This window comes from Ctenopharyngodon idella, chromosome 7 (genome assembly GCF_019924925.1).
Source record: "Ctenopharyngodon idella isolate HZGC_01 chromosome 7, HZGC01, whole genome shotgun sequence".
In the NCBI taxonomy this organism is placed as follows: Eukaryota; Metazoa; Chordata; class Actinopteri; order Cypriniformes; family Xenocyprididae; genus Ctenopharyngodon; species Ctenopharyngodon idella.
The window spans coordinates 23,153,825-23,181,563 of record NC_067226.1 but is presented as its reverse complement, the minus strand read 5'-3'; the positions used below and the strand labels follow the sequence as shown (position 1 = coordinate 23,181,563).

Sequence of the window (27,739 nt, the reverse complement as noted above, 5' to 3'; positions counted from 1 at the left end):
AGGTTGAATATCAAAGTTTTTTGTTAATGAAGGATTCTTGCCTCAGGTAGGGGGCCAATTTACCCCAGTAGGGGCCATCTTACTGCTCTTTTAATATTTGACATTTTGTGCTATAACAACTAAATTAGCCAATGTTTCTATTTCTTTCCTATAATAACACATTGGCTCATGCATCATCATCATGCATATGCTAAACTTATATCTAAATATGTAACAATTTAAAAGTACATCTACATTGTTCTTAAGGGGGACAATTTTCCCCATCCTACCCTACATTAACATGTAGGTCTATGTGATATAATGTAGCTAATTATCCTTTATAATTCTATAAATATAATATAATATTAATAAATAAGCCCATATCATTTACACTGTAAAAAAGAATTGTTGGTTTAACTCAAAATTTAAGGCAACCAGATAACTTACTTTTTTTGAGTTAATTGAAATTAAAAATTTGAGTTAATACAATGAAGGCAATTGATTTAATCAACAGAAACTCAAAAAATCATGTTATCTGACCCACATTAATTATCTAAGTTGATTTGACAAGAGAAAAAAGGTTGTGATAACAAATCATGAAAATAATTTTTTACAGTGTAGTGATCAAATCCTTGGCCTTGTAATGATTCAACTATGTTGATAAAAACATTATAACCTATAGCATGTTATATTGACAAGAATCTGGCCTTCAATATGTTTGGCACTAACATTTAAGGTGTATATTATCCATAATGGCTCACATTGGTTAAAATATTTGCTAAAACAGCCCAGTCAATTTTAGAAACCAAAGAAACCAATGTGTCTTTAACTGAAAATAAAATAATAATGACTCCACCATCATTTTCTCTATATTTTATTGACCCCTAAATAATAAGTGCAGTCAGTCAGCGCATTATCAACTCAGTGGCAGTAGTGAGAATCCAGGTTGTCATTTGAAGTTTTAAACTTCTTATAATCTTTTAAAATTTTAGGTAGCAGTGCATACAAATGGTACAAAAACAGCATTATTCGCTTTAATATTCAGCCTATCAAATTTTTAAAACAAATAAAAACTACAGTAATAGTTAATATGGCAGGTATTGAACTGCATCACTCACAGAACAGAAGTCAAGAAACAAATTACACACACCAAAAAAAAAAAAAAAAGTAATGCACAGTTTAACCAAAAATATACAATACAATAAAAAAGTGAAACAATTACCAATCAGTTCAGTTAGTTCAATGCTAAAACAGGCATTTTTTAATTATATTACAAATTGGAAATTGATGTGTAAAAAATACTGCAACACACTCTGTGACCAACTTTCATTTACACTACAGCAAAGCTGCAAAGCTGTGCAGAATTAGAGTTTACAATCTAATGGAGTATGTCCTAACAAAGTATATTTCCTGTTTGCTGTGTTTGTGGCAAGCTTTCATCACTCCTTTTCTCTTTAGTTCCTCTCTCGTTATTCTTCATTAGAGCCTCTTCTCCTGCAGGACTCCACTTATCTTGCAGCAGCTGAATTAAATGGTGATAGAGACAATAAATATATAGAAACAAAAACCCAAATTGCCCATACATTTTGATAACAAGACTTCTCAGAATAGTTGTAATAAATCATTTATCCACTAGAGGGTGGAATTGCACCTTTAAGTTGACAAATGCATTGCTACAAACGTCAAGCTATACGCAAGCATTCATCAGCTTTTATGAGAACATTTTCAAAATAACGCCCGACTATTCACGTAAAATAGATTGTCAAGTTTAATGACAATTAGGCTGATTTTTTTTAAACAGAAATTTTAAATCCCAAAAGAAAAAAAAAAAAAAATCTTTCAGAGGAGGTTAGGTTGCTCACTATACATTTTTTTCTTTGTCTATCATATATTCTACACTTTTTATACTTTTTATCTATTCTATACGAAATCTCTGTGTCTAACATTTTCATGAGGTAAACACAGATTGCGCTACATAATGATAAATTGTATCACATTTATAGGGTACTTATATAAAAATACATTAATAGTGGGTAAACAGGAACAAAACGCATTGTCACATTGACATGTTGGACACAATAGCTGTCCAAAGCCACAGCACTCATTCAAGCTTTCTTTTCAACAAAACAATCGACAGCATTTCCTTCTTCGTAATCATGGTTTGAAGCTTGGAGGGACCATGTCAAATGAAATTGCACGATTTTAACCACACACTGGACTCGACCTGAGCTTGCAGTGCAGAGAAAAAGCCATATTAAAGTCTGTGTTTATACACAATGACATTGCGGGTCTCTAAGGTCACACAGTGATTGTGTTTTAAAGCAGTGGAAGTGCCTATCATTGATCTCCCTATTATCTTTACTGGGTTGTGGTTAGGGAAAAGGGGTCTGAGCCAGGGGAATGCTTGTTGTGGAGGTGCGATAAATGGGAGGAAGCACCTTCCACTGCACTGCAGTGCTGTTCCGCCAGCTTTCCCAGTCATCAACAATGAGATATTCAAAGCCTTTTGCTTCCTCTGAGTGTTTGGAGATGGAGAATGCGATGGAATGCCGAGAAGGAAAGGGTGTGGACAGATGAGAGGGAGAAGGGAACAATTTGGCTATAAAAAGTAGGATTGGATCTGTATTTTATTGCCTGGGAGAGGCTTCTGACAAACGTAATCTCACTGCATCTAATCTGTAGCTGGGATTGTTTGCACTACACACTAACACTAAAAACAAGTCAAACACACAAATGAAGAGCGAAGTTATGTAATAATAAATATTCAGGCTTTTGATAGCAATGCTTTTATGTCTTAAACGTACAGTTCACCCCAAAATGAAAATTCTGTCATCATTTACTCAAGATCATGTTGTTTCAAACCTGTATGTTCATCAGTTTTTCTCAAACAAAAAGAAAAGAAAAAAAAGGCATTTTTCATAATATCTTATTTTGTGTTTCACAGAAGATAAATATGTGAATGGTTTGGAACAATACAAAGTTGAGTTTTAAAAATGACATCTTGTAGAAAAAAGACCACTTTGCAAGATTCTTAAGAAAGATGGCTGTTGAGTTTTATCTGATTCTTTATGTAGGGTTTTATTTGATATACTTGGTACTATGAATTTGTTAGTAGAAAATACATCCCCATTATAAACATGACTATTTAAAGTCATATTCCTGTGTTCTCAAACATTTCTGCAGTGATTATCACAGATAGAGAAGTACGTGACATACCGTTGTCCTCTCCAACTGATGTCTTACTGACTCCTAACAGCATAACACCATCTTTGTTACTGTCCGTCCTCTGGAAAGAAGCACTGAGTGTCCCACAGCAACATGGAAGAGAAACACCATTGAAAACGATAACCTCCCTCATGAGCCATCAAAATATAACAATACATCTTACACTTACTGCTAAGAATTTTATTTAGCAATTCAGTAAAATTAAGATTTTAGACGAGGGTAATGTATAGAACTGAACAGCATACACTACTGCAACACTGTATACGACCCACCCAAAAAGTGTGACAATAGTTAACAATAGTATAACTACATTGGTGTCACATGACCTCATTTACAGTTCATCTTTAAAACAGGGTGTGGCATTTTATATTTTTAATACAAAATAGCATTCTGATTAAATAATATGCGAATAAAATGAATTCCAGTTCACACTCAGCTGAATATTGCACACTCTTGTTTGTGCAATATTTGATAACAGATTACTAACTGGCTGCACACCATCTTTATATGATAACTAAACTTTACAATCTTAAAGGGTTAGTTCACCCAAAATGAAATTTCTGTCATTAAGTTCTCACCCTCATGTCATTTCACATCCATAAGACCTTCGTTCAACTTCAGAACACAAATTAAGATATTTTTGATGAAATCCGAGAGGTATATGACTCGTCCATAGACAGCAATATAATCAACACTTTCAAGGTCAAGAAAGGTAGCAAAGACATCATTAAAATAGTCGACGCAACTACAGTGGCTCAACCTTAATTTTATGAAACGGCAAGAATACTTTTTGTGTGCAAAAACAAAAAAATAAAGACTTTATTCAACAATATCTTCTTTTTCCTGTCATTATCCTTATGCAGTTGACACAGTAAGCACAGTGAAGGCTTCCGTGTTTACGTCCGAATGCCGGCTCAGATTTGGCCAAAGCTGTACACGTTAGAAGCACGACGCATGCGTGTGATGCTGACGCAGGAGCCAATAATGAGTCGGCGTTCTGACGTAGAACCTGGAAGCGCTGGACACAAACAGCGTATGAGAATGATAGAAGAGAAGATATTGTTGAATAAAGTCGTTATTTTTGTTTTGTTTTTGCGCACAAAAAGTATTCTCGTCGCTTCATAAAATTAAGGTTGAACCACTGCAGTCGCGTCGACTGTTTTAACGATGTCTTTACTACCTTTCTGGACCTTGAAAGTATTGATTATATTGCTCTCAATGGGCGAGTCATATACCTCTCGGATTTCATCAAAAATATGTTAATTTGTGTTCCGAAGATGAATGAAGGTCTTACGAGCATGGAACGACATGAGGGTGAGTGATTCATAACAGAATTTTCATTTTTGGGTGAACTAACCCTTTAAGATTGAGATTCTGTAAACAAAGACATAAAACAGATAAACTCACTTCTCTGTTCCAATGTCAGCCATTTCTGAAAAGAGGGAAAATATATGATTATCATATATGGAGTTACTGACAGAAATTAAGGTAATATTGCATGTAGGATTCATTTAGTCACCTGGCCGATTCTGAACTTTTTTACCCTTGAATTTCAAATATATCATTGCTGCCAGTGCAATACACAGAACAGGCACCAGAATCCACAAGTATTTTTTTTCTGTGAAGAGAAAGATGATCATGACTGCATTCCACTGAATAATATACTGACAGCTGTTTGTGTTGTGACTGCTTTTTTTTTCACAGGAGCCATATGAATGAAAGATATATTTTCACCAAACAAGTGTTCCAAAGATTTTCAATTGAGCTTAAATAGAATGGAATTTAATATACCTGAACTTGCAAGCATTGCATGATCACCATGTCCTTTAATAGGAAAATAAACACATTTTTAAACACAATTTTTAAATTGTTGTATTTTAATTACTGCTGTCATTTTGTTTGTTTTGTGTTTAGTAGATTTCATTCAGGAATATTCCCTTTACGAAAGTCACGATTGCAAAACCTACTGTATATTTGATTGTCATTGAAAATTTGCAAACTGAAGAAAAGCTCACCAGGAAATGCTTTTGATGATGTTGCTGGTTGTGAAGTAGGATGTCTGGTAGAAGTTTTGTTGTGACTTTGTTTTCCAGTGGGAGAATTTGTGATATTTGGCTCTAGAGTTGCTGACGAGGCTACAATACAGCATATTAAATATTACTTCACAATAGACTAAATAGAAAAAATTAAAAGATATTTCAGACTTTATATGTAAAAATGAGCTTACTGTTAGTCCAGTTGTTTACAGTAACTGTGGTTTGTTTTGATGATGCTGTTGCTGTATTTGTGGAAGAAACAACAAAGCATTTTGTATTGACAGAAAGCAGAAAACAAAAATCATAAAGCATATTTTAGAAATGTCATTGTTGCCTACACATTAGCGTCAAATATATAACAGAAGTATATTTTAAAAACAGTAACCACCATTGTAACGTTTCTGAGAGAAATCAAAATGGATTCATTCTCACGTGAGAATTTATAAACAAGGATGTTGTAACAGTAGTGTACTGCTCCTTCTTCTTAGCAAAGAAACAGATTTGCATTTACACATTTAGTAGACATATGTATTTACATATGTTCCTCGATTTTAAAACTCTGATGCAACAATCTCTGCTTCATACATGTACATCTTATATTATTTCTCAATAAAGAAGCAGTGTGGATAAGTCATCATTTTACAAAATCAGACTCAATCAGCAGAAGGACAACAGTTTTATTCGTCTGTGATAAATTAAACACAAACTCACTTATGGATGGTGAAGCAGAGGTGGTAGGATGTGTTGCTACACTTGAAGCTGCAAAGAAACAGATATAAACCACAGTATAATGGTCACTGACACCATTTATTGAACACGGTCAAGCTGAGCATGGTAGAAACATACTCAAACAGAACATGTTGTGATGTTCATGTCTTTAAACTATTTATAAAATGTGTTCAAAATAATTTGTCAGGTGGGCAAAGTGGTGTACTGTCTGTATGTCGATATAGCAGTTTAATGTATATTTGTATGATTTGTCTTGTGAAAAGCGATTTTGGTATAGAGACAAAAATTTTTTGATACTTTTTGTAATTTTTTTTGGGGGGTTTTTCCACATTGTAACACTCGTGGTGTTCCCGCTCAAAAAATGTCCGACCTACAAAAAATTGCTTATAAATCTTTCATTATGCTACATTATCACCAAATATTGGATTCAATTTTTTTGTCAGCTTGTTTTCTTTCAATTAGGACAGGTTTTGTATTTATTTTTGGAACTGATAAATCGTAGGCCTTATTGATCTGAGCTTATGCACCTCAGTTTTTGAGTAAAAAAAGTGTTTTTTGTGAATAAATTATGTAAATTAAAAAAAAAAAAAAAAAAAAATTTGCACTGTTTATCACACTAGTGTGCTTTAATGTTTAACCAGGAAATTTGTTTTGAAATGGTTTTAGTTTGGTCTTTATTTATTACACAATGGCACAAAGTCACACTTGTGATGTTCCTGGTCAAAATGGCTTATAAATCACTTGTTATGCTGTTTTATTACCCAATATGAACCTCAGTTTTTTTCACACAAAAACTGAGGAACATAAGCTCAGATAAATAAGGCCTACGATCAAACAGTTCCAAAAATAAATACAAAACCTGTCCTAATTGAAAGAAAACAAGCTGACAAAAAGATTGAATCCAATATTTGGTGATAAAGTAGCATAATGAGAGATTTATAAGCAATTTTTTGCAGGCCGGTCATTTATGGCCGGGAACACCACGAGTGTTATAGGGTTTTCAACACAGCACAAGGGCTAATACCAAATTACTGCATGTTGCTCTAGTAGTGATAAGAGAGGACATAATCCATGATGATGCTGTCATCCACAAAAAACAAAAACAAAAAACAAAACAAAACAAAACAAAAAAATCCCTATGCAACAATCTCTGCTGCTAATAACAAAGACAGGAAACAAAGATCTTAGATTATATGCATGTAGAAGTATGATGCTGCATGACCTTTCTCTGATTTTCCACTATTTATAAAGTCTGTATTAGAATACGCTACACACACACACACACACACACACACACACACACACACACACACACACACACACACACACACACACAGGTTTGTTTTTGTGAATTGTGGGGACATTCCATAGGCGTAATGGGGTAATGTCCTCATAAGTCACCCTCTTCTTGTAATACCTATGTCATACCCATGTCATTATACAAATTTGTGTCCTGATATGTCACAAAAACACACGCACACGCACACACGCACACACACACACACACACACACACACACACACACACACACACACACACACACACACACACGTACAAGGTAATGTCACCCATTAAAGATATTTGGTGTTTTGTTGAAGGCATTTAAGCAAGTTAACTAAATATTTAAACAATGAATGCCCATTAGCATGTTTTGCATAACTGTCTAGCTTAACTAGCATGGATTCACATCTGGTGAATATTGTCAAATAGATGACACAGTTACTGATGAATGATGAGCAACATTTTTTATGAACAAAAAACAAACTGGAAAAAAAAAAAAATCAGAGTTGTTCATCTTTTGCAGACTGTATGGCAAACTCACCACTATCTGAAGTATCAGAACTCGAAGATGCACTTGTAGCTGCAAAAGACAGATATAAAGTCTTGTGATTTTTTTCTGAGTGACACACAAAAAAGTAAAGACTCGTAACTCCAAAACTGTAGCAAGGAGAGTCAAAAGGTTGGTATCGTTTGAAAGAAAACTTTTTACATTTTTAAATGAAAAAATTAAATAAATTTGGACATTCTCATGCTGAGAAACTGCTGATAAAGACAAAAAATAAAAGTTTGCTCAAGGGAAATTTTTACATACATTTCATATTTGACATGCAATAACTCAGAAAGGAAATAAGGTAGGAGGACAATTCTTTTCTGGTTATGTTCCTCAATATGTGAGCTGTATCAGGATCACATTTTGTGGTGATCGCACAAAGAAATCAAAAGTTACAGCATTTGGAACCAAGGTAGCCTTTTTGTTTAGCCATTGGCGCCCCCTGATGGACATTTTTAAAATCGTACTTTCACGTTGAGTAACTCGTGATTGACGCATGGGATTTTGTTAATCTTGGACTCATTTCAATCGGTAGCATCCACTGTAAGTAATGCTGTGCCATTTTCTACAATCTATGGATGTTTCATGAAGTTATAAGCTAAAATGCCACGTGATAGCTCAATTTTAGTTTTAGTCTGTGAACCTGTGGGCAAATGTTTTGTGAACGGCTTATTGGATTATGCTGATGTTGGGCTCATTTTAATCGTGATAATCTGTTGTAAATAATGATGTCCCACTTTCCACAATTGAGCATGTTTCATGAAGTTACAAGCCAAAAGGTGACATAAATGCTGCATTGGTTTATTATTTACATATGGGTCTTGAGGGGCTTCACGTACAAAAACTCGCTCAAGTTTAGTCAAAGCCCAAAACAATTATACTCGTTGTATTCGACTCCATGAGACCTTTGAAATGACATATAACACATGATTATCTGAGCTGTATGATGCTTTTGACACATTGGAGTATTTCGTACAAAAAAAATCATAAAGTATGATTTTTAAAAAAATTATTTTTCAGCAAATAACTCAGCAGTACTTAGGATTTCAAAAGTGGCAACATTCATTGTAAAGTTCTATTTGTAAAGTTGTAAAGTGCACCTATTTTGTGATGATTAAGGCAGGAGTTTTGAAAAATATGATTATTAATTTTTTTGTAGCTAGGTGGTGCCCGCTGGCGGTACACTCCGTTTTAGAGTGATAACTCAGCACTTGTTAAGAGTTGAACAAAATGGTGCATTAAAAAGCTGAGTTTCTAAGCTATAAAATGATACCTATTTTGTGTTATTCCTGTCAGCGGCCCTTCGGCATTAAGGGTTTAATGAAGGATCAGTATTCTAAAGTGTTACCAAAATCCCTATGCAACAACAAAGACAGGAAACAAGGATCTTAGATTACATGCATGTAGAAGTATGATTCTGCATGACCTTTCTCTGATTTTCCACTATTTATAAAGTCTGTGTTAGAATACGCTCCACACACACACACACACACACACACACAACACACACACACACACACACACACACACACACACACACACACACACACACACACACACACACACACAGTTAAAGATATTTAGTGTTTTGTTGAAGGCATTTAAGTAAGTTAACTAGATATTTAAACGAATGCCATTAGCGTTTTGCATAACTGTCTAGCTTAACATGCATGTATGCACATCTGGTGAATATTGACAAATAGATGACACAGTTACTGATGAATGAATGATAAGCAACATTTTTTTATGAACAAAAACAAACTGGAGAAAAAAAAAAATCAGAGTTGTTCATCTTTTGCAGACTGTATGGCAAACTCACCACTATCTGAAGTATCAGAACTCGATGGTGCACTTGTAGCTGCAAAAGACAGATATAAAGTCTTGTAATCACTGACTTCAGTTACTGAATATTTTCAAGCAGGACATAGTAGGAACACAAAAAGATTTTTTTTTTTATTTCCACGCCTTTGAACTATTTATAAGATGTCTGAGCAATAATTCATTATGCATATAAAGTGGTCCATGTGTGGCTTTCTGCTAGCAGTTACATTAACAACTTGCTGCTTGTTCACTATGGCAGCTGGGTGTATTCTGATGTTGTCCAAATCCTTTCCCCTGTCAGAACCCCACCTCACAAGACTATAAGGAGAAGCTATCACATCATATCCTGCTCTAGGTGATCAAGTTGAACCAGTTGTGTTTGATTAGAAAAAAAAAAATGTTTTCTGTTGGTGTGCCTCAAGAAAAAGGGTTAAGATACTAACCATAACCAAAAAGGGTTAGCTTACTAACCATAAACTAGCAGAAAACAAGGGAAAATAAATATGTTCCTTGATTTTAAAACTCGGATACGATAAAGCAGTGTGGATAAGCCATCATTTTACAAAATCAGACTCAATCAGCAGAAGGACAATGATTTCATTCATCTGTAACAAATCAAACACAAACTCACTTCTGGGTGGTGAAGTAGAGGTGGTAGGATGTGTTGCTACACTTGAAGCTGCAAAAAAAGTTATAAACCACAGTATAATGGTCACTGTCACCATTTATTGAACATGTTCAAGCTGAGCATGGTAGAAACATACTCAAACAGAACAGATGTACTGACTGTGTGTTGATATTGCAGTTTACTGTATATTTGTATGATTTGACTTGTGAAAAAAAAAAAAATAAAATCCTGATAACACTTTAGAATACTGATCCTTCATTAATGAATAACTACAGAGGAACAAATGAGTAATGCACTATTAACACTCTAGTAACTACTATTAACTAGCAAGAAACTCTGACTAATGACTACTGAAGTCATTGTAAACTTTTGAGGTTTTTGTAAAGTATTGGATAGTAATAACTCAAGAGTTACTACATAATTCTAAAGGAACTACTACTTATCTGGATCAGTATTCTAAAGTGAAGATCATGGTAACCCACTAGTAATTAAGTGGTACCAAATACATCAGAAGGAATTACTGTACAAAACTGTACAAAAACCTCAAAAGTTTACAATGACTCCAGTAGTTACTAGCATTTGGAACCAAGTAGTTACTATGTTTCTCACTTTAGAATACTGATCCAAATAATTAGTAATTCCTTCTGAAGGATTTGGTAATACTTCAGTCATTACTAGTGGGTTACCATGATCTTCACTTTTTAATTTATTAATAATTATGCATTATTCACATTAATTATGAACCTGTATATAGTAGTTCTTAGTAGTCCTCTGGGAGGTATGAAAAAACAGTAGTTACTGATTAGCTAATAGTGAACTACCTCATTCAACTGAGCACTATTACTTACTAATTCATTAATCAGAGTTTCTTGTTAGTTAATAGTAGTTACTAGAGTGTTAATAGTGCATTACTCATTTGTTCCTGTGTAGTTATTCTTTAACCTCTTAAGCCCTGAGGGTATTTTCAGAGTTTTTTTTTCTGAGTGACACACAAAAAAGTAAAGACTCGTAACTCCAAAACTGTAGCAAGGAGAGTCAAAAGGTTGGTATCGTTTGAAAGAAAACTTTTTACATTTTTAAATGAAAAAATTAATTAAATTTGGACATTCTCATGCTGAGAAACTGCTGATAAAGACAAAAAATAAAAGTTTGCTCAAGGGAAGTTTTTACATACATTTCATATTTGACATGCAATAACTCAGAAAGGAAATAAGGTAGGAGGACAATTCTTTTCTGGTTATGTTCCTCAATATGTGAGCTGTATCAGGATCACATTTTGTGGTGATCGCACAAAGAAATCAAAAGTTACAGCATTTGGAACCAAGGTAGCCTTTTTGTTTAGCCATTGGCGCCCCCTGATGGACATTTTTAAAATCGTACTTTCACGTTGAGTAACTCGTGATTGACGCATGGGATTTTGTTAATCTTGGACTCATTTCAATCGGTAGCATCCACTGTAAGTAATGCTGTGCCATTTTCTACAATCTATGGATGTTTCATGAAGTTATAAGCTAAAATGCCACGTGATAGCTCAATTTTAGTTTTAGTCTGTGAACCTGTGGGCAAATGTTTTGTGAACGGCTTATTGGATTATGCTGATGTTGGGCTCATTTTAATCGTGATAATCTGTTGTAAATAATGATGTCCCACTTTCCACAATTGAGCATGTTTCATGAAGTTACAAGCCAAAAGGTGACATAAATGCTGCATTGGTTTATTATTTACATATGGGTCTTGAGGGGCTTCACGTACAAAAACTCGCTCAAGTTTAGTCAAAGCCCAAAACAATTATACTCATTGTATTCGACTCCATGAGACCTTTGAAATGACATATAACACATGATTATCTGAGCTGTATGATGCTTTTGACACATTGGAGTATTTCGTACAAAAAAAATCATAAAGTATGATTTTTTTAAAAATTATTTTTCAGCAAATAACTCAGCAGTACTTAGGATTTCAAAAGTGGCAACATTCATTGTAAAGTTCTATTTGTAAAGTTGTAAAGTGCACCTATTTTGTGATGATTAAGGCAGGAGTTTTGAAAAATATGATTATTAATTTTTTTGTAGCTAGGTGGTGCCCGCTGGCGGTACACTCCGTTTTAGAGTGATAACTCAGCACTTGTTAAGAGTTGAACAAAATGGTGCATTAAAAAGCTGAGTTTCTAAGCTATAAAATGATACCTATTTTGTGTTATTCCTGTCAGCGGCCCTTCGGCATTAAGGGTTTAATGAAGGATCAGTATTCTAAAGTGTTACCAAAATCCCTATGCAACAACAAAGACAGGAAACAAGGATCTTAGATTACATGCATGTAGAAGTATGATTCTGCATGACCTTTCTCTGATTTTCCACTATTTATAAAGTCTGTGTTAGAATACGCTCCACACACACACACACACACACACACACACACACACACACACACACACACACACACACACACACACACACACACACACAGTTAAAGATATTTAGTGTTTTGTTGAAGGCATTTAAGTAAGTTAACTAGATATTTAAACGAATGCCATTAGCGTTTTGCATAACTGTCTAGCTTAACATGCATGTATGCACATCTGGTGAATATTGACAAATAGATGACACAGTTACTGATGAATGAATGATAAGCAACATTTTTTTATGAACAAAAACAAACTGGAGAAAAAAAAAATCAGAGTTGTTCATCTTTTGCAGACTGTATGGCAAACTCACCACTATCTGAAGTATCAGAACTCGATGGTGCACTTGTAGCTGCAAAAGACAGATATAAAGTCTTGTAATCACTGACTTCAGTTACTGAATATTTTCAAGCAGGACATAGTAGGAACACAAAGATTTTTTTTTTTATTTCCACGCCTTTGAACTATTTATAAGATGTCTGAGCAATAATTCATTATGCCTAGAAAGTAGTCCATGTGTGGCTTTCTGCTAGCAGTTACATTAACAACTTGCTACTTGTTTAATATGGCAGCTGGGTGTATTCTGATGTTGTCCAAATCCTTTCCCCTGTCAGAACCCCACCTCACAAGACTATAAGGAGAAGCTATCACATCATATCCTGCTCTAGGTGATCAAGTTGAACCAGTTGTGTTTGATTAGAAAGAAAAAAAAGAGAATGTTTTCTGTTGGTGTGCCTCCAGTAAAAGGGTTAAGATACACTGGGTTAGCTTACTAACCATAAACTAGCAGAAAACAAGGGAAAATAGATATGTTCCTTGATTTTAAAACTCAAATGCAATAATCTCCGCTTCCAATTACAAAAACATACATGTACATCTTAAATTATTTCTCAATAAAGAAGCGGTGTGGATAAGCCACCATTTTACAAAATCAGACTCAATCAGCAGAAGAACAATGATTTCATTAATCTGTAACAAATCAAACACAAACTCACTTCTGGGTGGTGAAGCAGAGGTGGTAGGATGTGTTGCTACACTTGAAGCTGCAAAGAAACAGATATAAACCACAATATAATGGTCACTGACACCATTTATTGAACACATTCAAGCTGAGCATGATAGAAACATACTCAAACAGAACATGTTGTGATGTTCATGTCTTTAAACTATTTATAAAATGTGTTTAAAACAATTGTATATAACAACAAGTGTGTATGAAATAATGCATCATGTCTGCAAAGTGGTGTACTGTCTGTGTGTTGATATAGCAGTTTACTGTATATAGTATGATCTGACTTGTGAAAAGCGATTCTGGTATAGAGACAATTACTGGTGCCATTTTTATAAATAAAAATAAACTGGAAAATCAGAGTTGTTCATCTTTTGCAGATTGTATGGCAAACTCACCAATAGTTGAAGATACGTGTGATCTCTGTGATGCACTTGTAGCTGCATAAGATATAAAGTCTTGTGATCACTGACTTCAATTACTGAATATTTTCAAGCAAAGCATAGTAAAAAACACATGAAGATTTTTTCATGTCATTTTTATGTCTTTGAACTATTTATAAGATGAAGCAATTATTCATTATGCCTAGAAAGTGGTCCATGTGTGGCTTTTTGCTAGCAGTTACATTAACAACTTGCTACTTGGCAGCTGGGTGTATTCTGATGTTGTGCTAAATCCTTTCCCCTGTCAGAACCCCACCTCACAAGACTATAAGGAGAAGCTATCACATCATATCCTGCTCTAGGTGATCAAGTTGAACCAGTTGTGTTTGATTAGAAAGAAAAAAAAGAGAATGTTTTCTGTTGGTGTGCCTCCAGTAAAAGGGTTAAGATACACTGGGTTAGCTTACTAACCATAAACTAGCAGAAAACAAGGGAAAATAGATATAATAGAAGGAGAAGCTATCACATCAGATCTTGTTCTATAGGTAATCAAATTGCCTTTCTTATTTTCTAATATAATTAGTCTATTAAGATGTCAATTGGATAGCTCAGTGTTTTCCAACTCTGTTCCTGGAGTATCCCTTATCTGACCCATCCATTTAAATCTCTACTAATCTTGGTTTTGGAGTTTTAATCTTGGTTTTCCCTTCAGAAAAAGGGTTTGGAAACACTGGGTTAGCTTACTAACCATAAACTAACAGAAAATAAGGGAAATAAATGTGTAAACTGGCAACTTGTAGCTTTGGTTATATGATAAGTGATAAATATTTCATATACAGAGATTAATAAGCAACATTTGTTGACATAATGCTCCTAATGCTCTTCCCAAAAGAGTTTTAGCTAAATTAATTGCTTTGCGGTTGTTGGGTGGGGGTCAGACTTGACAAATCATCGGTTAGGTACTCGGATATGACTCTTCTCTCTCTATATTAACAGATTTGTGAATAGTTGCATCCTGTGTCTGGCTCTCTGGGGCATTGTGGGACTTTCCTGCTGACATTTCCTGTTGAGCCCAAACACAGATTCTGCTATCTGCTTGTCTGTGTTTGTGACCCTTTGCACAACTCAAGGCTTTTAACACAACTGGTGAAAGAAATATGAGTAGTCAAATTCTAATAAAAGTTTCCTTTTCACTGAGAAATACTAAAGCCTAATTGAAAATCACAGTTGTTCCACAATGGCCAATGGCTGCAAAATGGGGCGTGCTCGTTTCCTAGTTATATAAAACAGCACTGAGCGACACTGACTCAGAATCTTACTCCTTCAAGAAAATATATGCAAGAACCATGTCTCGTCATTGATTCAGCGTCTATAGCGGACGACGCTTCTGCGGCGATCCCCAGTTGATTTACAGGTGCTGGTCATATAATTAGAATATCATCAAAAAGTTGATTTACTTCACTAATTCCATTCAAAAAGTGAAACTTGTATATTATATTCATTCATTACACACAGACTGATATATTTCAAATGTTTATTTCTTTTCATTTTGATGATTATAACTGACAACTAAGGAAAATCCCAAATTCAGTATCTCAGAAAATTAGAATATTGTGAAAAGGTTCAATATTGAAGACACCTGGTGCCACACTCTAATCAGCTAATTAACTCAAAACACCTGCAAAGGCCTTTAAATGGTCTCTCAGTCTAGTTCTGTAGGCTACACAATCATGGGGAAGACTGCTGACTTGACAGTTGTCCAAAAGACGACCATTGACACCTTGCACAAGGAGGGCAAGACACAAAAGGTCATTGCAAAAGTGGCTGGCTGTTCACAGAGCTCTGTGTCCAAGCACATTAATAGAGAGGCGAAGGGAAGGAAAAGATGTGGTAGAAAAAAGTGTACAAGCAATAGGGATAACCGTACCCCGGAGAGGATTGTGAAACAAAACCCATTCAAAAATGTGGGGGAGATTCACGAAGAGTGGACTGCAGCTGGAGTCAGTGCTTCAAGAACCACTACGCACAGACGTATGCAAGACATGGGTTTCAGCTGTCGCATTCCTTGTGTCAAGCCACTCTTGAACAACAGACAGCGTCAGAAGCGTCTCGCCTGGGCTAAAGTCAAAAAGGACTGGACTGCTGCTGATTGGTCCAAAGTTATGTTCTCCGATGAAAGTAAATTTTGCATTTCCTTTGGAAATCAGGGTCCCAGAGTCTGGAGGAAGAGAGGAGAGGCACACAATCCACGTTGCTTGAGGTCCGGTGTAAAGTTTCCACAGTCAGTGATGGTTTGGGGTGCCATGTCATCTGCTGGTGTTGGTCCACTGTGTTTTCTGAGGTCCAATAGAAAATCTATGGGGTATTGTGAAGAGGAAGATGCGATATTCCAGACCCAACAATGCAGAAGAGCTGAAGGCCACTATCAGAGCAACCTGGGCTCTTATAACACCTGAGCAGTGCCACAGACTGATCGACTCCATGCCACGCCGCATTGCTGCAGTAATTCAGGCAAAAAGAGCCCCAACTAAGTATTGAGTGCTGTACATGCTCATACTTTTCATGTTCATACTTTTCAGTTGGCCAAGATTTCTAAAAATCCTTTCTTTGTATTGGTCTTAAGTAATATTCAAATTTTCTGAGATACTGAATTTGGGATTTTCCTTAGTTGTCAGTTATAATCATCAAAATGAAAAGAAATAAACATTTGAAATATATCAGTCTGTGTGTAATGAATGAATATAATATACAAGTTTCACTTTTTTAATGGAATTAGTGAAATAAATCAACTTTTTGATGATATTCTAATTATATGACCAGCACCTGTATACTTCTGCGTCGGACCTACGCCGGAGCCTCTGCGTCTGTTTTCATTTATACTTCTGCGTCGCTGGCCGCTATGACGTGCAAGCAGACCACTAGTAGGCAGTGTCCGCGGTCATGTTGAGTATCAAGGCAAAAGCCGAAGAAGAAGCAGCTTGTCATGTACGACGTTGTCAGAGAAGCTTACAAATAGAAGCGGCAAATAGGTAACGACTTTTGTTGCATTATGACTGCATGTCTTCCCTGAAACAGAGCATTTTTTCATTCCTATGGAAGTGGAAAACGCTTGCTCTTCTCCGATTGCTCCACTCCAGTTTTTTGACCTGAGGGTGGGGTTCTAGCAGACCAATCACAGCGCTTTAAAGGCTGATTTATACTTCTGCGTCGAGTGTATGCCGTAGCTACGGCGTAGGCTATGTGTACCACGCGCAGCCTACGACGTAGCCTGACGTGCACCTCTTCAAAAATGTAACAACGTGTCAATTCTATGCGGACCGCAAGCGTTGTGATTGGTTTGCTAGAACCCCTCCCTCAGGTCAAAAGACTGGTGCGGAACACTCAGAGAAGAGCGAGCGTTTTCAACTTCCATAGGAATGAAAAAACACACTGTTTCAGGGGACACATTCAGTCAAACTGCAACAAAAGTCGTTACCTATTTGCCGCTTCTCTGCCGCTTCTATTTAAGCTTCTCTGACAACGTACATGACAAGCTGCTTCTTCTTTGGCCTTTGCCTTGATCCTCAACATGACCGCAGACACTGCCTCCTAGTGGTCTGCATGCACATCGACGCGGACAACGACGTAGAAGTATAAATGAAAACAGAAGCATAGCCTACGGCACAGAGGCTCCGGCGTAGCTCTGACGCAGAAGTATAAATCAGCCTTTAGGGTTCTGGTGAGAACTTCGAGAACTTCGTAGATGACATAAAGCAAGTCGTGCAGCGCCTGTGCGAGTCCCATCGAGCTGTATAAACTACTGTATAAACTGTATAAATTACTGTATAAACACCGGCTAAGTGGATAACATCACTGTTTTCATTAAGAGAGAGTAGTGCTGTTTATACTAACCGCCATGAACTCCAGCCCTCCCGCCGCTGACCGGCTGTGCCACTGTATTCATTAGGACGTGTAGTGTTGCTTACGCTAACCCCTATATATATTCATCAGTGTTGCTGCTGTTCATTGCCTTGCCATGACAAACACCGGCTGTGCCGCTGTTCTCATGAGGATGTGCAGTGCTGCTTGCGCTATTTGTTGTTATATGCTGTTCATAGCCTTTTCTTGATAAAGCACTTGATGTGTTGCTGCTTCCATAAGGGAGTGAAGGCTAGTGCTGCTTACGTTAAAGCCGGCTGTAAAATCGGAGTGTCTGTTTCAGACTGTCTCATGTTTACCCGCACTGAGGAAGGACCTCTTCTCTCAGGCGGGAGGTTCAATCTGGCATTCCAGACCCGAGCTGTGGAATCTGCATGTTTGTTGAACGGAGCACGCCAGAGCGCACCATAGCAAAATAGATAATCGCCCAATGACTTGGTGATTAAATTTCTATGCGGCGCGAGGAAAACTTAAAGGATTAGTTCACTTTCAAATGAAAATTACCCCAAGCTTTACTCACCCTCAAGCCATCCTAGGTGTATATGACTTTCTTCTTTCTGATGAACACAATCAGAGAAATATTAATAAATATCCTGACGCATCCGAGCTTTATAATGGCAGTGAGCGGGATCAACGAGTATGAGCTGAAGAAAGTGATTCCATCCACATCCATTCATCATAAACGTACTCCACACAGCTCCAGGGGTTAATAAAGGCCTTCTGAAGTGAAGCAATGCTTTTGTGTAAAAAAAAATATCCATATTTAACAAGTTATGAAATAATATATCTAGCTTCTTCCAGAGCGACTTCCGTATTCAACTTACGAAGAAAGTGTAAATTGGTGTTGTGTCAGTTGAGCTTTTTCCGTAAGTTGAATAGGGAAGGCGTAGGAAGTAGCGTAAGCTTTTTGAACTGTGAGAGTTTTACACTTTCTTTGTAAGTTGAATACGGAAGGCGGTCTGGTGGAAGCTAGATATTTTACTTCATAACTTGTTAAATATGGATATTTTTTTTACACAAACGCATCTCTTCACTTCAGAAGGCCTTTATTAACCCCCTGGAGCCGTGTGGAATATGTTTATGATGGATGGATGTGGATGGAGCACTTTCTTCAGCTCATACTCGTTGGTCCCGTTCACTGCCATTATAAAGCTCAGATGCGTCAGGATATTTATTAATTTTTCTCCGATTGTGTTCATCAGAAAGAAGAAAGTCATATACACCTAGGATGGCTTGAGGGTGAGTGAAGCTTGGGCTAATTTTCATTTAAAAGTGAACTAATCCTTTAACCCAGTGGTTTTGCATCTCTACTTTATCTGACACACCTATTTCAGGTCTTGGAGTCTAATGAGTTGATGATCTGAATCAGGTGTGTTTGATTAAGGAGACATGGAAAACATGCAGTGTTGGGGGGCCTCCAGAAATGTGGTTGGGAACCCCTGCTTTAACCCATTGCGTCTTTCTACAGCCCCACAGACCTGGCTTTGGTGTTAAAAGCTTTGACAGGTTTCCTTGTGTTTCAACTAGGTCCACTAGACTTTTATGTCACAACAGAGCTGCCGCTGCCTCATAGACCTCATTGTCGAACCGCTGATACAGCAGTGATTCAACTAGATCCGAAAGGCCTCACTGCTTACATCAGTGAAACTACTGTCGCCTAGCTCTGTCTGTATGACTCATTTCTAAGCTAATGGGGTGTCTTCCCCTTTTATGAAGTACCTACATTAGGCCCCATTTAAAAAATACTCAGACTTATATTAGCGCGGCTATCGCTTGAGTATTCTGTCCGTACAACTTATTTCAGCTAAACATGATATTTCCCTGAATATGAAGCACCTGTTTTGAACCCCTGTCATTGCAGTGTCCGGTAGGGCCCATCAACATGGGTCTTTTATATTAATGGGACGTAACTATTGTTCAAGATACACAGTGTCTTCCTGTTTGTGAAGCACTTCAAATGGGCCATTATCTTTGCTTACGCAAAGCAACCCTTCGCAGTAACATAGCAGGATTTTATACATTCCCCAGAGAGTCAGAAGACGCAATGTTAAGTGAACTGAAATCGAAAGGGAACGTCTCCCGTTACTAAACGTAATCTCGGTTCCCTGAGATGAGGATACAAGACAATCAAGCTTTGTTGGTACCATGACACTGATCATCAACTTCCTCTGTCAGCTCAGGCTTTGATCCTGAGTTTAGGAATAACTATGGAACATCTGCACATGAAAGTGTGACAGCTAACAGCGAACAGCCAATCACATGATGTGTAACAGTGAAACTGCGATTCATTTCTTGTGAGAGAGTCAGTGCGATTCACTTCTCGCTTTGGCAGAATATTTTAAGATGGAAAAATATTAAGAATCTAAATCCAAAGCAAAAAAAAAAAAAAAATTTTAAGCAAGTTATTTATATCTTTTGCTGTAGTGTGGATCTGGGATCTGGGATGTAATCTGGGATTACATGCAGAAGAGAAAAAACTGAGACAGACTAAATCCAGAAGAACTGAGGCAACGTCTCCAAGACACTTGAGGAAACCTACCTCCAAAGCTACAGTACTGTGAAAAGTTTTAGGCACTTGTGTAAAAATGCTGTAAAGTGAGGATGCTTTCAAAAATAATGTCATAAATAGATTTTATCAATTAACATCTATTAATTAAATCAAATCAATATATGGTGTGACAACCCTTTGCGATTAAAACAGCTTTTGTCCTAGGTACACTTGCACATAGTTTTGTAGCTTTGGAGGTATGGCTCCTTCAAGCATTTTGGAGAAGTTGACACAGTTTCTTTGGATTTAGTCTGTCTCAGTTTTTTCTGTTTCTTCATGTAATCCCAGACGGACTCGATGATGGTGAGATCAGATCTGCGTGTGGAGCATACTGGCTGTTTTGCATAAAAGAATCCCACTGGATTATTACAATTATTACAATTAATGGCAAAAGGAATGTTTGGAAATGTAAACTGATATTTCCTACTGACACACTACAGCAAAATATGTAACTGGCTTAAAACCATTTTGTTTTTATGGTGAAAATACTAACATGCCTAAGACTTTTTACGTACAGTATAAACATTATGTATTTATATTCATTTAAAGTAAGCGCTTAATAATAATTAACAAAACTAAACAAAACTAAACTACATGTGTAATGGTTTAAGAATATAATAATTACATAAATGATATCTAAATTGTACAAAAATTATTGTTATAAATAATCATAGCTGAAAGCCAGACAATATGGTCTTTAAAAATCTTTTGTAAGTAGTGACTGTTAATTTGTAGTAGAAACAAGGAGAGTGACTTTATTGCGTCAGAATATGTCACTCGCTCACAGCTGATTGGTCCAATTTCGGTTTCTTACCCAGAACATGGAGCATAAGTTACTATAGCGAAAACACAGCTAAAAGCCCAAGCCACTTTCATGGTGCCTAAAACCCAGGGTTGGCACAAACTAAATGTTTGCTCTTTGAATTCTTGTACCCAAGAACAATACAATCTGACACCATTATGACTAAAAGTTTCCTAAGAAGTATTTCCTACTGAAAAAAGGCAGTATTTGACCCTGCATATCCATAGCTGACTGGTGGGAGTGGCCTTGTTTTACTACCTATTTGGCAAAAGGTAAGACAACCTTCTTTCTTTGTTTTCTCTAGTCAGGTAGCACGATTTCAATTTTTTTTCCCCCACCTTTGTGTTGTATAGGCAGCCAAGTTTTATTGAAAGCCCATCCCGCCAGCAGTGAAGTTTCCCTTTAAATACATTTAAGTGGCCTTTTATTTCCTTAATATTATATTTTCTGCAAGTACAGTTTTTTAAAAATATACTTTTAACATTTGAAGCACACTACAAGTGCACATCCAACACAATTATGCACACTTCTTTTTAATGGAAAAAGAAGGAAAAAAAGGAGAAAGAACATAAAAAGCACAAAGATGTTTTACCGTTCCTTCTACACATCATAACTAGTGCTGTGTCTCATTTCAGAGGCTGCGTCCTCCGGAGTTCGTATTTGTAGGCTGCATCCATCATCAAGGATGTCTTATTTAAGAAAAGTAACTGTAATAAAATTGACTGTTATTTCTTGTGAGGTGTAAAATACTGTACTTCTTTCTTACTTTGCAATCTAATGGTTACTTTTCTTAAATGAGACCGCCTCGATGACGTATGTGGCCGACAAATGCGATCTTCGGAGGACGCAGCCTCTGAAATGAGACGCAGCATAGGTGTATTGCCTTCCCTTTTTTAAATCATAAAACAAAAACAAAACAAACAAACAAAAAAAAACATAGACTTACGTGAAGAAGTTTTCACTTCAGATGTTTCTCCAGGACCTGAACCAATACCTGGACCTGTATAAAACATCATTTATTGAACATGCAGGATAAGCATTGTAAAAACATAGATTTTAAAAACAGATTTTTTCATGCCTTTCAACCCATTTTTTCATGGGTTTCTGATATGGAAGTTTAAAAGATTATGTTACTTGTTTTAAGTATGACAGCTTCACATCTATTTGTGTTACATTATACTCTGTTACACATGATAAGACTTTTAAAAAAGCTTCCTTTGTCAGACATCTGTCTGCTGGGGGATTGTGTGGGACCTTTCTGCTGACATTTCCTGTCATGGCCACAGTTTCTGCTCTCTTTCTGTCTGTTTTTGTGACCCTTTCTTGACTTCTGCATCTAAACAGCTAAAATAAAAGCAGACACTTGCTGTACTGTCACAACAGCTGCCCTGTCTGCTAAAACACACAGCATACAAATATCTAGACTTATACTCTCACTAGTTAAGTTCATATGTTTAATGCCACTTTAGGAGATTTAGCCTCCTACCCTCAGCATTGCCAAGTATATTTAAAGGGGTCATAACATGAGAAATCAAATTTGCCTTTTGACATATAAGAGGTCTTTTTTACCATTAAAACATCCTGCAAGTTGCACAAACAAAGTATTTTCCCGAACTGATTGCACTGTATTTTATTTTACGTATCCTCTTTGAAGAATTGAATAAATTGAAGAATAAACAGGAGACATTTAATGAAGGGGTTTAAAATGGACTTCCTTAACCTTATTAGAAATGCAAAATTAGTCTGGTAGAAGCCATGCCCTTCTCCAATCTACATTCATCATGAACCCTAGTAGAATTTAACCTTTTTTTTTTTTTTTCCATTAGAAAAATTTTGAAAATATGTTCATTACATAACATTCATTATGCTTTTATATTATTATTTGGTCCCAGCTTCTGTGGGGTGTCTGAGAGGGTTGTAACAACAATTTCATTGTCGAAGTTAGGGTATGAGTCGAACCATTGTGATTCTGTATCACTTTGAGCATTCATTAGAGCAGAGCTAGAGACTGATGCTGTGTCTTTAGATTGCTCAATTTTATCAGCATGATTGACATGGCGTCAAGCCGGACTTGCTTATCTTTCTCCCTTCCCCCTTGCGCTCCAAAAATGGCTTGTTTGGATATTATGGGAAATATATATTTGCATATGCCTTACTCCAGAACAAGACATCAACGAACAGTTATACATCATTGCACCATAGGCCCCGCCCACTGGCATTCAGTCGCTTAATGGCTGACATTTGTCTACACCAGATGTGAGCATTGTGTCGACTCAAAAGCAAACAGAACCCATTATAATCACTGATGCTGCTTACACTGGATACAGTATACAGATACACGTTCCACTTCTGACATACTCCATGCACTGGTGTCTGCCAACAACAGGACAAATGGAAGAGTGAAAGAACATTCGCTTTGAATCATCCAGTTTAAACAGCTCGTTTGTGTCTCTGTACAGACTTCAGAAGGATCCCAGCATCAGAAACAAGTGGATGGTTTATTTTAATGGCATCCCGGATTGTGTTGGAGAATTATATGTTTGCTCGGAGCATTTTGTTTTGAAAATGAAGTTTAATGGAGAGTTTGCAAAGAAACTTTTGTTTAAAGATGAAGCAGTCCACTGTATTGGATCTGACAGCAGCTGCATCACAAACCATAAGCAAATGAGTTCATAATGCTTTGTCTTTAAATTACGGCTTATATGGATGTTTTCAAAACACTTAGGCTGCATCCGAAATCGCACACTTCCCTACTATATATAGTAACCGAAAAACAGTATGTGATAAAAGAAATGTGTCTGAATTCATGGTACTCATAAAAATGTAGGCAAAACATTTTTTTTCTCCTCTCTCTTTCATTCTCTGTCTTTTCTTAGGCTCACCCCGATGTCTGCTATTGACACTGTAAGGTGTCCATCTACATTTACCTGTGTGACATCATAAATTATGCACTATCCGTTTGTTGGCCAGAGGAGGACTGGTCCCTCGACTGAGCCTGGTTTCTCCCAAGGTTTTTTTCTCCATTCTGGAGTTTGGGTTCCTTGCTACTGTCGCCTCTGGCTTGCTTAGTCGGGGACACTTAATATTTAACAATATTACTGATCTGCCTGCATTGACACCACTGTAAGAGAACTGAACTGAGCTAGATGATGGCATCACTGTTATCTCCAGAGCTGCTGTATAGATAAATTAGCTGAATTAATAACTAAATTAATTAGCTAAATTAATTTCTACAACGGAAATCAATCAACACTGAACTTACTTAAGCTGGACAATGACACTATTTTCTTCTAGCACTGCTACAGCCAAAATTATTTTCCTGTTATCACTATAAAGCTGCTTTAAAACAATCTGCATTGTAAAAAGCGTATATAAAGGTGACTTGACTTGACATCACTACTCGTGTTGCCATTGAGTCTTCCACTAGGTTTTAAATAAGACAATGCAAAAGCACGCTAGTCGACTTTGACTCTCGGATTTTGATTGCTTTTTGTTTGTAACTATTATTCATCCTAACCTTTTGCTATTGTTTGTTGCTATTGTGTCGTTCTTTTACTTTTACTGTTTTGTTTTGTGCAAAACAGAGTTTTCAGTTTTATAAGATACACTAGGTTAGGAGTGAGTGAATGAGTATATTTTTTTCCAGTATCATCATTATTTCCCATCTCTTGCTATTTTTTTTTTTTTTTTGCTTGTGTATAATAAACTCAATTCTTTTGCATTCTTTCTGTCCATGTTTTGTCTCTTGCCATCCACACACACACAATTACTTTCTATTAAATGTTACATTCTCCAACCCTATACAACATCTGGAGTCATAACACTGGTGAATGTAGTATATCTGGATTACATTCATACTTCACACATTCATACTATATGGAACATACTTTTTAGCAGTCGTTAAGTAATTACTTATTCAAAATAAGTAACTTCTCACGAGAGTATGGGATTTCAAATGCAGCCTTATGTGCAAAAGCAAGGGGCCGTTGATACTTTTTCCTATGCATTGACATTAGCCAATCATAACAGTGGCCAATTACTAACAAGCCTTAAAGGATTAGTTTACTTTCAAATGAAAATTAGCCCAAGCTTTACTCACCCTCAAGCCATCCTAGGTGTATATGACTTTCTTCTTTCTGATGAACACAATCGGAGATATATTAGAAAATATCCTGATGCATCCGAGCTTTATAATGGCAGTGAATGGGAAACAACGAGTATGAAGCTCAAGAAAGTGTCTCCATCCACACCCATCCATCATAAACGTACTCCACACGGCTCCAGGGGGTTAATAAAGGCCTTCTGAAGCGAAGCAATGCGTTTGTGTAAAAAAAAAAAAAAAAAATCCATATTTAACAAGTTATGAAGTAAAATATCTAGCTTCCGCCAGACCGCCTTCTGTATTCTACTCACGAAGAAAATGTAAAACTCTTGCAGTTCAAAAAGCTTACGCTACGTCCTACGACCTTCCCTATTCAACTTACGGAAAAAGCTTAACTGACATGACGCATTTTTCGTAATTTGAATATGGAAGGTGGTCTGGCAGAAGATAGATATTTTACTTCATGACTTGTTAAATATGGATATTTTTTTACACAAACGCATCGCTTCGCTTCAGAAGGCCTTTATTAAGCTTGGGCTAATTTTCATTTGAAAGTGAAAAAAAAAAAACAAAAAAAAAAAAACAATTTCTGACAGAGGGTCAAAATGAGGGTTGAAAATAATCGTTTTTCTACATATATATTTGTTTTGTTTTTTTTTGGGCAAAAAACTATTAACATTATAAGTGAACTTTAAGGAACATATTAAAATAATAAAAAATCTGTGTCATGACCCCTTTAATGTTATATCCTACACAGCTTCACTCTGACTCTAACTTTTAGGGTGCTGCTTAATTATCAGATTGATGCTTCCTTGTTTCCTCACTGCTCCATTCTCCAGCATGTGACCTGGAAACCGATCAAAGAAAGACATCTTGAAGGACATCTCAATTCTCTAATTGCACTATGAGGAGGCGAGGAACGAGGTGTAAGGAGCTATGAGTGAGGATGCACAGGTGTATCTTATAGTCTTTCTTGTCTAAAAACCTGATGCACATATACGTTCTCCTCCCCTTCACATCTGTCACAATAATTTAAATTTATGCTTTACCTTTGCAGTTTAAATAAATCATACATCTAACATATTTTAACAGTGCATATTTCTTTATTATTATTCATTATGAATTTCTTAAATAATCAAACTTCAACAGCTTCAGGGCAAATCCCTTAAGTGCAGCTGATGATGACAACATATAGAAGAATGTTCCAATGAACAAATAAGATTTCCTTCGATTACTCCATTCTCATTTTCTTTCCTTGCGCCCTTCCCTCGCATGCTAAGAGGAGCTAAGCTGAGACGTGAGGACAAGAAACGAGGATGCACAAATTAGAAATGAGAAGCACCCTTAGTAATAAGTTTCCTTTGAGGTTGGCATGGTATGCATACATATTCAGATTCAGTAATATTGTCTAATGCTTATGTCACAGTTGTGTGCATGCAACTTTTTGAAAGGTTTTTTAGTAAGTAAGTTTGATTCAGGCTTGACAAATAAGATGCAGATGATTAAAAATGATAATTAAGTGAGAATTATTAAATTTAAGATAAAAATGTTTTATTTTTATTTTAAATCAATACATTTAACATGGATAAAAAATGTGAAACATCTTAAATATAATCCTCCACAGCATTTAGTACGACAGGCTTTGTATCATGTACAAAATGTTATAATATAAAAAGTTGTTTTATATACCATGTCGAATCATTTGCAACTTTTATAAAGGAAGACCATAATTTAAAGATACCATATGTACATCATCATATAAAAAGCTGTGATCAAATTCAAAACCTCCCTGGAACTTCAAAACACCCACTAATCTTTCCAGCATGCTATAAAGGAAAAGCTTATTTCACCTGTCCAGTGGAGGAGGAGACAGGAACAGACGAAGAATGAAATCCTTCTAACCATGGTGTAGTTTTTCTCTAATTGCCAAAAAGAACCAGAAAAGACCGTTGCTTCAGAGCAGTGCACTAAAGTGATGAGAAAGAGATGTGTATCCAGCCACTCTGATGTGTATTTTAGAACTTCCCTTAGACAAAGAGGTACAGGAAACAGCAGCTTCTACTGAGGGTGGAGGACTAGGAACCGGGAGATGTGGCGTAGCTGTGGAAGTGGGTTGTGTTTGAGTATTGGTGCTCAGCTAAGGGCTGAAATTCCTTTTTTTTTTGGTAAGGAACTTCTTATGATAGTGTTTTCTACTCTAGCCACTAACCTGTTTGCTCTGGAGGGACAACATTAAATCCAAAAGAAATGTTCTTCTTTTTTCTAAATGGCTGTGTTAGACTGAAGTAAGTTAGGCAGCATTAAGTAAACTCTCTGATGCATGATGT

At 36.4% G+C, this 27,739-nt stretch overlaps 1 protein-coding gene across 8 annotated transcripts; it reads right to left on the bottom strand.

Moving 5' to 3' along the window:
• Positions 1-837: 837 nt before the first annotated feature.
• LOC127516239 (putative protein TPRXL) lies at positions 838-27,479 on the bottom strand. 8 transcript variants are annotated; one of them, XM_051900659.1, is made up of 16 exons: positions 27,263-27,479; positions 22,257-22,310; positions 14,058-14,099; positions 13,646-13,693; positions 12,964-13,002; positions 10,253-10,300; positions 9,620-9,658; positions 7,792-7,830; positions 5,952-5,999; positions 5,432-5,482; positions 5,220-5,339; positions 4,996-5,028; positions 4,724-4,822; positions 4,612-4,636; positions 3,196-3,278; positions 838-1,501 (listed from the first exon to the last, which is right to left on the bottom strand). In XM_051900659.1, the coding sequence occupies exons 1-16, from the start codon at positions 27,315-27,317 to the stop codon at positions 1,488-1,490; spliced, it is 837 nt and encodes a 278-aa protein (XP_051756619.1). In that variant the 5' UTR covers positions 27,318-27,479; the 3' UTR covers positions 838-1,487. The 8 variants fall into 8 exon arrangements, with proteins under 8 accessions (XP_051756619.1, XP_051756621.1, XP_051756622.1 ...); XM_051900661.1 differs by lacking the exon at positions 7,792-7,830 and having other exon boundaries at positions 27,263-27,476; XM_051900662.1 differs by lacking the exons at positions 9,620-9,658; positions 10,253-10,300 and having other exon boundaries at positions 27,263-27,476.
• Positions 27,480-27,739: the final 260 nt, after the last annotated feature.

Coding starts and splice junctions, on each gene's coding strand:
- LOC127516239 (XM_051900659.1), bottom strand. CDS start 27,317: ATGGTTAGAAGGATTTCATTCTTCGTCTGTTCCTGTCTCCTCCTCCAC. Junction 22,311..27,262: donor TCTCCTCCTCCACTGGACAG/GTGAAATAAGCT, acceptor TGTTTTATACAG/GTCCAGGTATTGGTTCAGGT. Junction 13,003..13,645: donor CTCTGCTTCACCACCCAGAA/GTGAGTTTGTGT, acceptor TGTCTTTTGCAG/CTACAAGTGCACCATCGAGT.